Source organism: Raphanus sativus, unplaced genomic scaffold (genome assembly GCF_000801105.2).
Source record: "Raphanus sativus cultivar WK10039 unplaced genomic scaffold, ASM80110v3 Scaffold0130, whole genome shotgun sequence".
Lineage (NCBI taxonomy): Eukaryota > Viridiplantae > Streptophyta > Magnoliopsida > Brassicales > Brassicaceae > Raphanus > Raphanus sativus.
In genome coordinates this window covers 49,376-62,480 of record NW_026615450.1, presented here as the reverse complement: position 1 = coordinate 62,480, position 13,105 = coordinate 49,376, and the positions used below count along the sequence as shown (strand labels likewise).

At 36.5% G+C, this 13,105-nt stretch overlaps 1 protein-coding gene, 1 non-coding gene and 2 pseudogenes across 2 annotated transcripts; all 4 read left to right on the top strand.

Annotated features, from left to right (window-relative positions):
- Positions 1-3: 3 nt before the first annotated feature.
- On the top strand, positions 4-1,595 carry LOC108843926 (uncharacterized; annotated as a pseudogene).
- LOC108845583 (F-box/FBD/LRR-repeat protein At5g18770-like) lies at positions 1,276-13,082 on the top strand. The gene is made up of 5 exons (XM_056996110.1): positions 1,276-1,407; positions 2,116-2,167; positions 8,282-9,198; positions 9,294-9,440; positions 12,506-13,082. The coding sequence occupies exons 1-5, from the start codon at positions 1,276-1,278 to the stop codon at positions 12,818-12,820; spliced, it is 1,563 nt and encodes a 520-aa protein (XP_056852090.1). The 3' UTR covers positions 12,821-13,082.
- Positions 2,494-4,191, top strand: LOC130501225 (uncharacterized; annotated as a pseudogene).
- On the top strand, positions 7,828-7,899 carry TRNAP-UGG (transfer RNA proline (anticodon UGG)). The gene has a single exon. It is a non-coding gene; the product is annotated as a tRNA-Pro (tRNA).
- Positions 13,083-13,105: the final 23 nt, after the last annotated feature.

The following is a 13,105-nucleotide window of genomic DNA, read 5'->3' as shown; positions in this document are numbered from 1 at the left end:
TGGTATCTGAAGTTCAACGACTTCAATAAACTGAGAGAAGATGCAAAATTTTCAGAATGCCAAGCCTGGGCCATCTATGATAAAAGCAGATGGGATGCCTAGACACTATGCTTTGATCAGAAAGTTTCAGCTCCTTCCTTTGGTCTTTAGAATCACATACCTAGAACCGGAACCAGAAGATGAGAAAGAGATCCGGTGGTTCGAAGAAGAGCTGCCTGTTTCCGTTGGTAACTTCAGGTTGGGAAAAACCAGAACACTAAAGACCGTTCCATGTTCTCGCATGTCATTCGTTGCCAAGGAAGCATCATGACTGGTAACTTCACAGTTTCACCAAGAAAAGGAGAAACCTGGGCGTTATTCAAGAACTGGGATATAAACTGGTCTTCAGAGCCAGCGATTCTCACCGCAAGTATGAGTATGACATTGTTGAGATCTTGTCTAACACCACCACCACTGATGGAGTATCTGTTGCAATCTTGCACAAAGCAAAAGGCTTTGCAAGCGTCTTCTTTCGAATGGATGCAGAGGTTATTCAGATTCCATCTCACAGTTTATACCGTTTCTCACATAGCATCCGCTCCTTCAAAATGAAAAGAGTTGACGTCAAAGGTGTGCCGAAAGATGCTTACGAGCTGGACCAAGCTGCATTACCTAAAGCAGCAATAGAAGAGAGAGTCGTCCCTCCTCATCTATACGCTGACCCTAAACCAGAAGCTCTTAGCTTTCCTAACAAGGGAAAGGTTTTCAAAACCGGCCAGATCTGGTCATTCTACAGTGGTGATGATACCTTGCCTCTCTACTACTGTAGGATTAATAAGATCACTCTTATACAAGCGTTTGGAGGAACCAGTGTTTAAACTACACGTGGGTCGGTTAAAGGCTAAGCCTTTCAATGACGAAGTGATTCAGTGGGCGGACAAGAAGATGCCTGTTGGTTGTGGAACGTTCTTGGTGAGGAAGATTAACGATGTAATCACTGCAGATGATGTTTCACTTCAGATGCCTCAAACCTCCTTGGATGGAAGTGAATACACCATTCTCCCAAGATTGTGAAATTTGGGCCGTATACAGATCCTGGACTTGCCAGAAAGAGTTCAAGGACTTGGGTTGCTGTGACTATGACATTGTCGAAGTTCTTGATGATACCTTGGGGTACAAGGTTTCAGCTTTGGAGCATGTGTTGTTGTCTTCCAATGAAGGTGAAGGGAAAAGACACTCTTTAGAGCAGCTGAGAGTAGGCATCTTGATTGTGACGATGAGGACGGGACAGAAGTGATGATATTTACAATCCCAAAGTCGAAAATTCTCAGATTCTCGCATCAGATTCCTGCTTCTCGAGTAACCAAGGAGATACAAGGAGTTTTGAAAGAGATTTTTGAAGTTGATTCTAGAGCATTACCTGCAAACGTGAGGAGGGGTGAAGATCATTGAGCTTTAAGGGTCATATAGGTTCCTTTTTGATAAGCTTTTGGTACGTTTTGTCAAAAGGTTTGTTCTTGACTACTTGGTTTAAGATCTGAAACTCTTAAGCTAGCTTAATCATTCTACATGGTTTATGTATGTTTTTGTGGTTCAATTCTGTGAAGAATTATGTATAATGGAAGGAATTAAGAGACTTGCTTTTGCTTGGTCAAAATTGTAAGTGATGGTTGTAGATTAAGATGAGAAATTTACTTGCCCAGCTCCTTGTTTTTTCCTAGTCACTTGGTTCATAGGTACTTCTCCGTGTGTATTAAGTTTATTTCGAGATGAACTGGTCTTAGTCTCTGTTCCTAGTTCCTTCATGTAACTAAGCATGATTTTTTATTTTTGGGGACAAAAACTAAGCATGATTGTTAATAAGTATGTCAAACTGGAACTTCAATCCAACTCAACTATTATTAAAAAAAACTATCCTAATCGTCATTTATAAAAAAAAAAAAAATTTTATTAATAAAACTGAGGAAATTGACATGCCAAAGCTATATCCAAACCAAATTGAACCGGTCTATTTGGGTTATTTCCGGTTTGAATCTCAACCTTAATCTCTGGGTTTACGAATTAGGGCTACCATAAATTAAATTATTTTCCCGCCAATGCTAGTGAAGAACTAAAGATGCTTTGCTATTTAAGTAGTGCGCCTCGTCTCTCTCCCCTTTCCGACAAAGTTTCCGCCGGCGACGACTGCGTTTTAGCTCGGTTGCTGGATAAACTGATCAAATCGGTTAGTCGACAGCACCTACAAACATTTGTTTTGTCTCTTGTTAATTCTCATTTGTTGTCACATCCGAGATTAGGGTTATTGCTCAATTTAGGGTTTCCATAGATGCTTTACATTTAAGGGTCTTTGATTCTGGTTTTGATTTGCTTTAGATATTGCTATACTTGTGTGTTACGCGCTTGAAAGTTCAGCCCTTTGCTTGAACCTTTTCTTACCAGTGTTAAAATATCTTCCGCAGGAACCCTAGAGGAGGAAGAGTGCTTCTTAGAGTGAAAGCTGTTTCAGAGAGTTTGATGAAAGGGACCGGTACTGTAGCATTTTATTCTGCTGAGAATGTTCACCCCCCTCGTCTGAGTTGTGCTGTGAGTGTTGGCGACAGAGAAAGAGGAATGAGCATGGTGGCGGCTCAAACGATGACAGCAGTGCTGGTCCCAAGTTTAATGACTTTGAGAAGATGAGGAAAGAAGTGAACTTCTCGGTTGGGGCAGACTTGGGCTCTTTATGATGTTGAGGATGAGATGCCTAGGTGGTATGCCCGGATCCGAAAAGTTTCAGCTCCTTCCTTTGAGTTAAAGATCACACACTTAGAGCCAGATCCAGATGGTGAGAGAGAGATCCAATGGTTTGAACAAGAGTTGCCTGTTTCTACTGGGCAGTTCAGGCTTGGGAAAACCAGAACACAGGAGATCGTTCTATGTTCTCACATGTTATACATTGCAAGGAAGGAGACACACTGGTCATCTCACCGTTTCACCAAGAAAGGAGAGACCTGGGCACTATTCAAGAACTGGGTTATTAAAGTGGTCTTCAGAACCTGATTCTCACCGCAGTTACGAGTATGACATTGTTGAGATCTTGTCTGATGATACCACTGATGGAGCTGCTGGTGTATCTGTTGCATTCTTGCATAAAGCAAAAGGCTTTGCGAGTGTCTTCTTTCGAATGGGAACTGGTGATGCAGACACAACTCAGATTCTGCCTCAGAATACATACCAATTCTCCCACATGATCCCTTCCTTCAAACTGACAGGCTTTGAATCAAAAGGTTTGCCAAAAGATGCTTATGAGCTGGACCAAGCTGCGTTACCTGCAACAGTCCAAGAGAAAGCCGTCCCTTCCCATCTGATCCAAGTCCCTAAACCAGAAGCTCTCTGCTTTCCGAGTAAGCATACAGGAAAGGTTTTTCAAATGGTCAGTTCTGGGCATTTGGTGGAAGTTACGATGACACGCCGCCGCGGTACTACGGTAGGATTCAGAAGATCACCGTAACTCAGACACTCGAGCAGACAGCAGAAACAAAGGTGCATGTATGTCGTTTAAAGGCTACTTCGTTCCCTGAGAATGTCATCAAGTGGAAGGACAAGAGCATGCCTGTGGGTTGTGGAACATTCTCGATGCTTAAAAACTGCTCAACACTCTATCCACGACACCTCACACATCAATATTTCCTCAAACCTCCATGGATGGAAATGAATTCACCATTCTCCCCAAGGTTGGCCAACTGTGGGTGATCTTACAGAATTTGGGCTCCTCACTTTGATGTGGGAGCACTAGACGAACACTGCTTGGACTTTGACATGGTCCAAGTTCTTGATGACGCCTTGGACTACAAGGTTTTGGCGTTAAAGCAAGTCGTGGTTGCTAGTGAGGAGAAAAACAAGTTCTTTAGAGCCGCTAAGAGTAGGCCATCTTATTGTTATGATGAGGATGGGCCAGGAGTGATATTTACAATCCCACAGTCGAAAATGCTCAGATTCTCTCATCCGATTCCTGCCTCCCGAGTAACCAAAGAGGTAGATGGAGAGATGATAGTGCTCTTTGAAGTTGATAAGAAGCGTTACCTTATGGGTGGTGACCGTTGAGCAAAGGATGTGAGAGAACCGGGAAGGGTTCCTTTTGGTGTCCTTTGCTGGAGATATGAAGACGCTTACACACTATTAAGACTTTTTCTTTTGTTGGTTTTAAATCTAACGGGAAATTATGTATTTAAGTATTTTCACAATGTAGGAAAAACTTTCTCCATATGGTTGGTTGATGAAAAAGCTAGAATCTTTGGTTAGTTTTCGTACGTAAAACTCTCACTTGTCACTGTCTTTGTTCGACCACTCGTGTTGTTAAAAGAAAAAGCAGTAAAAGCACACAAGATTTTACCCAGTTTCAAGTCTCAACTGAGAGTGCTAGATGATCAGAAATCCACTAGAAAACTTGGTTGAACACAATTTGTTTGAACAAAAAGAAAAGAGCATAATTTGTAAGTGATAAAGCTGCGTCTCTTCTCATAAACCTCTCTTAACCCTAATGTCTCAGCTATGATCTCTTTATGTACAGCTTATCACATGTGCCTTGCTTCTCTCTCTCCTCTGTACTCTGCTTTCACTGAGGAAGACAAAGCTAGCACCATTTTCTATGTCAATAGCTGAGACCTTCTGCTAGAGTTAATGTAAAAACTTTTATACGGAAGTTTTCACTGTGACAATTAATATATAAGAGATTTGGATTAATCCACTTTCTAGTACTTGGCATAAAACCGGAAACCATGATACATCCGGCTTGATTCCAGTAAATTAAAACATTTGAATGGCTCCAATTTTATGGGTCTTTCTTTTTACTTTTGTTATTATATATATATATATATATATATATATATATATATTATATATATAAGAGCATATCATACATTGAATAAGAGAAAAATGATATAAAAATTAGTTTAGAAAATTAGTATTAAAAAACTTCTAAACCTGTCCTATATTCATGATTTATATATACATAAGTAACAGAACTTATAATAAAACTAAAATAAATAAAATAATGTTATCACATTATATTGCTTTTTATTCTTCAATTATTCGAATCAATATTTTTATATTTATGTAATAATTTCGATGTGAAAAATATGGTTAAATTTTTTATTTATTTAAATTAGGTTCTTGAAATTTGAAAAACCATATATTTAAAAAAATCAATTGTCATTGTTGATCGATTTAGCAAAATTGTAAGAGATAAGAGAGATAAACAAAGGAGAATGTTAGAGAGAAAAACTTTGGTAATTTTCAAAATTCCAATCTTAAGGATTATATCTAATCAATTATTATATATTGAAAATAAGAAGCTGTTTTAATGCAATTATTTTGAAAAATAAAAAAAAAAGCTTTTTTTTGAAAAAAAAAAAAACAGAATATTTGCTTGGGCTCTCGTTAGCCCATTTATACTCTTCTCTTGGGCTCATAATGATCGTTAGCCCATTTATACTATTCTCTCTAAGATATTTTCCCGCCAAAATAAATTGGGAATAGAGCTTTTTACCGCCGGTGAAATGTTGAGAGATGGAGGCAAAAGCTGTAAACAAAAGAGTGAGACTTCTGTTATCCTCCTCCAAAGACGACGGATCCTCCCCCCCCCCCCCCACAGAACTCTCCGACATCGACCTCTTAAAACAGAGTGAGCTTAAAATAAATATATAAAAAAAATTTCTGGTGAAAAACTTGAAGAGCAATAAAACGCACCCGTTTTGGTATTTAAGGCGAAAAAGGGCGATTGATAAGGCGATTTCGAGATTTCTAGATCGATTGATTCCGGCTGTTTTCTCCGACGGCAGGATGGAGTCCGAGGGGGATAAGGAGGATTCTCCGCCTCCGATTGTTCCGATTAAGAAGGACCTGGGTAGCAGCAGCGCAACAGAAGAAGGTTTTGAAAAGTATGAGTATGAGATCGAAAGTTTCAGAAGGGAAGCAGACGGTGAAGGTGCCATCGGAGGTAGTAGATAAGGCGAATCTATTGTGGGATGATTTCATAATCGCTAGATTCTTGGAGGCGGCACCACAGTGGCGAAAGTTCATGTAATCGTCAACAAGATCTGGGCGTTTAACAATAAGGATCTAAAGCTCGATGTATATGAAATGGATTTTACTACTCTGAGGATAAGGATTCCAAATGAAATGGTGAGGGAAAAGGTTATTCGCAGAGGTATGTGAAATATAGCAGGGATCCCAATGGTTGCGTCGAAATGAACTCCGATAGAAGATGATTCAAACAAGCTTATTCCACTATGGGTGTACCTGAAGAACGTTCCGATGAGCATGTATTCGTGGGAGGGGCTGAGTTTCATAGCAAGTGCAGCAGGAGAACCGGATAGGTTGCATCCAGAAACGATAGCATGTATCAATTTTCAAATGGCAAAAGTCTGTGTAAAGGCTGATTTATCCAAACCATGTTATGTTCTGGTTTGATTATAAGCCATTTGATAATGACGTGAGAGTTTAAGTGTATGTTCTACTTCTCTGTATCACTTGTTGAGTTTGCCGTCAGTATCGTCTCTATTTATTTGGTGGCTTAAAGCACATTAACATAATGTGGCCTCATATTTTTTACTACCAAATAATTATATATTAGAATTTTTTTGTAACTGAAAATTAGAGTTATATATTATGTAATATTTAAAAATATTTTTCAACAATGAATCAATATTTAGCAAGATAATAATAAATTTATAATGTTTAGTAGGAAAATTATAATTATGGCAGTTAAAGTTAGTAATATAAAGCTATAAAATTTTAAGCAGTAGTATAATAATACAAGATTAAGAATTCATTTTAAAATAAATAAAACATATGATATATAAAATTATTAAGGAATGAAAATAATTTAAGATAATCATATTGTTTTTTCAACAAAAGAATAATATTAAGTAAGCAAAATTTAAAACTTGCTTACTTAACAATTTAAGCAAAAGATTCATAAAATGATTAAGGAATGAAACAAGATTAAGAATTCATCTTAAAATAAATAAAACATATGATATATAAACTATTAAGGAATGAAAATAATCTAAGAAAGAACGGGTCTTGTGGTCAAGTGGCAGTGGACGGGTCTGGGACGCCAACACGTTTCAGGTTCGATCCTCCTGCTATGCAAAATTAAGTCACATTGTTTTGTTCACCTAACGCAGATATGGATCTATGCTTTAGGACCCATTTGAATGCCCAGGAAAAGGAGTCCATCTGCGGGCTTGCGACTTCCCGGGGATTAGGTCTGGTTCCAATAATGACCCAAATTTAACCCTTTTTTCAAAAAAAAAAAAAAAATCTAAGAGAGTATATTGGTTTTTTTTGTCAACAAAAGAATCATTTTGTTAAGTAAGCAATAATAAAGCGCTTAACAGGAGTTGCACTCTTATATAGTCGTATGTCACGAGTATTATCCGAAACCACTACATTAAAAAAATCCCTAAACTGTGGCCTCTAAAACTATTTACTTGATTGTGGCCTAAAGCATATGCTTCATGAGCCTTATGCAAAGGACGGGCTGTTTGCCGTCAACAAGAGTAGTTGTGCTCCATCTCTTTATTACGTTGACTGGACCCATAAAGAAATTTAAATACTATCCTTAGTCAAAGATATAACAAGGAGGGTTCAGAAGATAGACAACGAGGGTTTATATTTAAAACGATGTGAGTGAGCATGATCATTTGAATTTTTCAGGTCGTTTTCTCTCTGAAAGTCAAAGAAAAGCTATGCAAGGACAAAGTGTTGGAACAAGTGGTGAAAACAGGATAAGCATATTGCCTGAAAAGTCTATGTACGAGGTAAATGTGTCTGTTTACAATTGTCTGAATAACCATGTTGTACGGGCGTTTGGTCTAGTGGTATGATTCTCGCTTTGGGTGCGAGAGGTCCCGAGTTCGATTCTCGGAACGCCCCTCTCTTTTTTTTACGGCTGTTACTTTTTAAGGAAGAAAGAGAAAACGTCTTTAATTTTTTTTTTTTTTCAAACACTCAGAAAACGTCTCATTCACTTGATGTTGTAACGGCCGGTGACTTTTTAATGAAGAAAGAGAAAACGACGACTCTATATATATATATATCTCATTCACTTGATGTAACGTTCTCAAAACCTAAAATCTCAGGGGGAGACGATCACTCGATAAATCGAATAAACAGGAGAGAGCTTCAAATGGAGAAGTTCCAAAAGCGGTAAGAGCTCCTCTTTCATCTTCTTCTCTCCTTCTTTCTATGCAATTGCTTTTGTAAGGAAAGTTCAAAAGTTTCGATTTCTTTGTAATAATCTCTATTATCAGGTTAGGTGTCTCTTCTAGTTCAGTTCGAGAGGGAGAAGATAGGATAAGCTTATTACCTGAACCGTTGTTATGTCACATACTCAGCTTTCTCACCACCGAAGAAGCTGTTTGGACAAGTGTTTTGTCTTCTCCATGGAGACATCTCTGGAAATGCGTTCCCAGATTAGAGCTAGACACCTCTTCTTTCGCTAGCGACAGAGTCTGCGTCGATTTCATCGACGAGTTTCTTGCTTTCCAAGGCAAGCCCTACTACTTGCGTGAGTTCAAGCTAACCATTGACCACGACGTCTTCCACAGCGACGTCTCTCTTTACGAGCCGTGTCTCGGTAGAGTGGATATGCGGAAGATGGAACGTTACCAAGTGGAGAATCGATTCGAACAACTCAGCGTCGACAACATCGCGACGCCGCCCTTGACGCTCTCCGCGTGCGAGGCCTTGGTCTGCTTAAAACTCCATTTCGTCAGGCTGAACGAGTTCGTGTCTCTTTCCTTGCCCTGTCTCAAGACCATGTACTTGGAAGACGTTGTTATGCCTAGCGACGCGGCTGCGGAGGCGCTGATCTCCTCCTCTCCTGTTCTTGAAGTCTTGAAAATAAGCGTGAGCGTAGATGATGCTGTGGTGGCGTTACGCGTCTGCTCCAAGTCGCTAAAGAGCTTCGCTCTAAAAGGAGTGGAACGTTTCTACGTTCGTGGGCGTTATTCAGTATTGATTGATGCACCGAAACTCGAGCATCTGAGTCTGATGGATTACTACCATTTCAAAAGCTTTAAGATAATCAGTGCGGCTGACGTTGTCAAGGTTGATATTGATGTCGAGTTTGGGTTGATGAAAGGTCACTTGTCGGAAACGAAGATGATCTACAATCTTGTCAAGAGTTTTTCAGGGGTTGAAGATATGACCATATCATGGACATCTCTCAAGGTACAAAACTCTAAACACTTAATTTCCCATTGTCATATGTTTTTTTTTTTTTTAACTCACTTTGTTTGTGTTCTTCTTCTCTTTGCTTTTTACAGTTTATATATAGTAGTTTCCATCAAATGAAACGAACTCCCAAGTTTCATGACTTGACTGTTTTGCGTGCCACCATGTGCTTAAACGCATCCCCTAAACTAATACCAGTCGTTCTTGAGAGCTGCCCCAATCTGAAACACTTGACACTGGTAAACAATTTGGCTTTTAAACTTTTTCAAGTTCTGAGATTAGTCCCTCTCCTGGATTTTGAATTCTGTCTTTTTGTTAGGAATTGGTTATTGATGATTCTACGGATCCAGTGAGTATTAGAATCTCCACCGTGCTGCCTAGTTGTTTGGTGTCGTCTCTCGAATCTGTTGAAATTGAAAGCCCGGTCACGGAGAAAGCTATGGAACTGAAGCTGGCTAGATACTTTATGAAGAACTCGACTACACTCAAGAAGCTCGTGCTGCGTTTGAATGATTGTACACTCAAACCTTGTGTCTTGGAACAACTCGTGAAAGAATCAAGGCGCTATGGTTTGTCTCAGTTCGAAGTTATTCCAGTGGTTCCAACTCCGAATCCATGGCCTGAGGGGTATGTTTATGAAAAATCACGTAGGTTCTAAAGCCTGGAATGGTAAAAAAAAAATGCAAAAGTCAACGAATGTTTTTGAGATGAGACTAGTTGGCTCAGACTTTAGCTTGATTCCCATGGCTTTCCTTTTCCTTTTTGTTTCTCCTTTCTGTGTGAGGTATTGGTATGTCTTAAGACTCCATTTGGTTTTGGTTGTGAATGATTTTGAGTCCCTATTATTAAACTTTGTCACGAGATTATGCACTTAGAAAATATGTTATTATTTCCAAAGCTAATATGTCATGCTCTGGTCATTTGATTATAAGCCATTTGATAATAGACGTAGATCTATGCGTCTGGTCTACGTTATACTTGAGAGCTCGACTCTAGCGGCACTTGTGCGTCGGCCTCAAGTCACTACAGAGTCAGAGCCTCACTCTGGAACGAGCAGATCCTGGTTGTGTTGAAATACTTTGGATACAGTTGTGATCGACACTCCTAGACTTGAGTTTATGAATCTGTCAAGTTTGATGTCTACGTAGTGTTTGAAGTGATAGACTATTTAAGGGATCCATTTTACTCCAAGTGCCTTTTTTTTTCTTTTTTTTTAAGAGTTAGCATTCTAAATTTGAGGGGCGAATATTACATTCTTCAAATTTGAAGAAGTAATATTTGAACCTTCGAAATACTATTTATTTTTTTATATTTTAGTCCGTATGTTTTACAGTTACATGAATATATATATAATTTAGCATTTATCGTTATACTTTTATAAAAATATTTTGATTTAATAATTTTTATAACATTAGAATATTTATTTGACTTTTTTTTGGTGAATTATTTGACTATTTATTATTATATTTTGTCATATTTTAAAAATCATGTGTCATATTTGTTTATGAAAGTTTATAAAGTTAATTATGAATAATATTGATGATTTTTTGGCATAACAAAATTGATGATTATAATCTATCTTATTAAAACAGAAACATTGTGACTTTTGCTAGGTAGAATTTTTAATATGAACCTCATATATATCTTATTAAATGCCTTAACTTAACTAACGCCTAATCTATTTATTTCATATTTAACCTACCGTACCATAACTTATATTAGACGAGCATGTAGTTATTACATACTAAATGCAACTTATTAAATGTGGTAGTTATTACATACCAAATATACATGATTTAGTATATTATTTAGTATAGTATACTAGACAAGCATGTGGTCATTATCTTAATAATTATCATACATACTAAATCATATATATTTGGACTGTTATATACACAAATTATACACTTTTCTGTCTAATTTATCGGTCATCTTATGTGTGATTATGGACTCTTATATACACAAACTATACACTTTGATTATATTATGACTGTTGACTGTGTCTTATAACAATACTAAAATCAGATCCAATTTTAGAATATATACACAAAATTATTTTCAACCAGTCAACTATAACAAACTAACAAGAATACATTGTACATGCTCCAATTTTAATATTCTAGCGATGACTGTTATATACACAAACTATACACTTTGATTATATTATGACTGTTGATTATGTCGTATAAAGATCAGATCCAATTTTAGAATATATACACAAAATTATTTTCAACCAGTCGACTATACCAAACGAACAAGAATACAGTAATCATCTTATAGTATTCATTATCTAATTTAGTTGTTGTTGTTATGTACGATGTAAAGATTGCAGCATCTTACAAAAGGAATCAAATTTTCCGTCTTCAGCACGACTTACCAGTTGGAGAGTGGAAAACTATTGACACTTTTCAAGTTGTAGCCGCTTCTGGACAATATCACCCGACAATTCATCAATATAAATAACAGATTGTTTTGAACTATTACAGAAAATATATTAGATGTCAGAATAAAATAAAACTCACTAAGAAATTATGTAATAATTATTTTCTATAATTTAGCTTCATAATATACAAAAAAATCAAAACACAAGTTTTACAGCAAAACTTACGTTACAATAAAAAAACACAATCTGAATTTGCAAAACAATAAAAAGCCCGCCCGTTCGGGCGGGTCATGATCTAGTATAAATTATAAAGAAAGAAAAAAATTGAGAGTGGCTGTTGAAATTACATAGTTCTATCTTATTAAAACAGAAACATTGTATTAAACATAATCTTTATTTTGTAAAATTTTAAATTAAATATATATTTTAGTTTATAGTTAAACATACATTAAATTACTAATATTTATTTTTATACTACTATTCATTTTTCCAAACAATATATTTATTTTTATACTATTATTAATGTTTCCAAACAATAGTATGATTAATCTTGTGTCCAAATAATGCAAAATATTAGATCTCATCTTTTTAATAATTGCTAACAATTTTCTTTCAAACCATATTCATAAATTAAATATTTCTAAAAAAATAAATAATCTATTAAACAACTAAAATAAATAGAACTTATTTTTACAGGTTTAAATACTACAAAAAATTCTAGTTTTTAATTATTTTATATCTATCATTTTTTCTATCAAAAATTGTGCAAATGTCATAATCTCGTAAAATTTCAAAACAATAAACTTTAAAATTTAAATTAAAAGGTGAAAAATTATGAAACTATAATAATTTAAATCAAATTAAATTTCTTTAAAACTTTGCAAGTTATGAGGTTTTTATTCTGTCGATTTGTGTTTGCAGGAGTTGTTAATTCATTACCCAGAAGTGATAGCTAGACTCTCCAATGTCCTGCCTCGTTGTTTGGTATCGTCTCTTGTATCTGTTGAAATGGATAGCCCGGTCACAGAGATAACTACTGAACTGGATTTGGCTAGATACTTTATGAAGAACTCTACAACGTTCAAGAAGGTGGTTCTTCGTTTGAATCAGTCTTCTACTGGAGAGAAACACAAGCCTGGTGTCTTGGAACAACTCATTGAATCTCCAAGACGCTCTAGTTTGTGTCAGTTTGAAGTTATTCCAGTGGTTACAATCTCCGAATCATCCATAGCCTGATGGGGATGTCTAATGTAAAATCCAATAGGTTCTGAAGCTGGATCTGAATATAGAATAAGTGTGTAAAAGTGTGGCTTAAGACACAGCTTTAACCCTTTGTGTGAGGTACTACTGGTATGGCTTAAGACTCCTTCTGGTTTGGTTGAATGATTTTGAGTATCTCTTATATCATGCACTGTTTTTGATTGTAGGCTATTTGATATGTTATTTACTTCCAAGACTATGCACTTACATGATATTATTTCTAACGCTGCTAATATCATATGCTCTGGTTTGATTAATGAT

Excerpts from the sequence above, each read along its gene's own strand:
- LOC108845583 (XM_056996110.1), top strand. The coding sequence starts at position 1,276 with ATGATATTTACAATCCCAAAGTCGAAAATTCTCAGATTCTCGCATCAG. Across the intron at positions 1,408-2,115 it reads CTAGAGCATTACCTGCAAAC|TGCGCCTCGTCTCTCTCCCC; the intron begins GTGAGGAGGGGT and ends CTATTTAAGTAG. Across the intron at positions 9,199-9,293 it reads TATCATGGACATCTCTCAAG|TTTATATATAGTAGTTTCCA; the intron begins GTACAAAACTCT and ends TGCTTTTTACAG.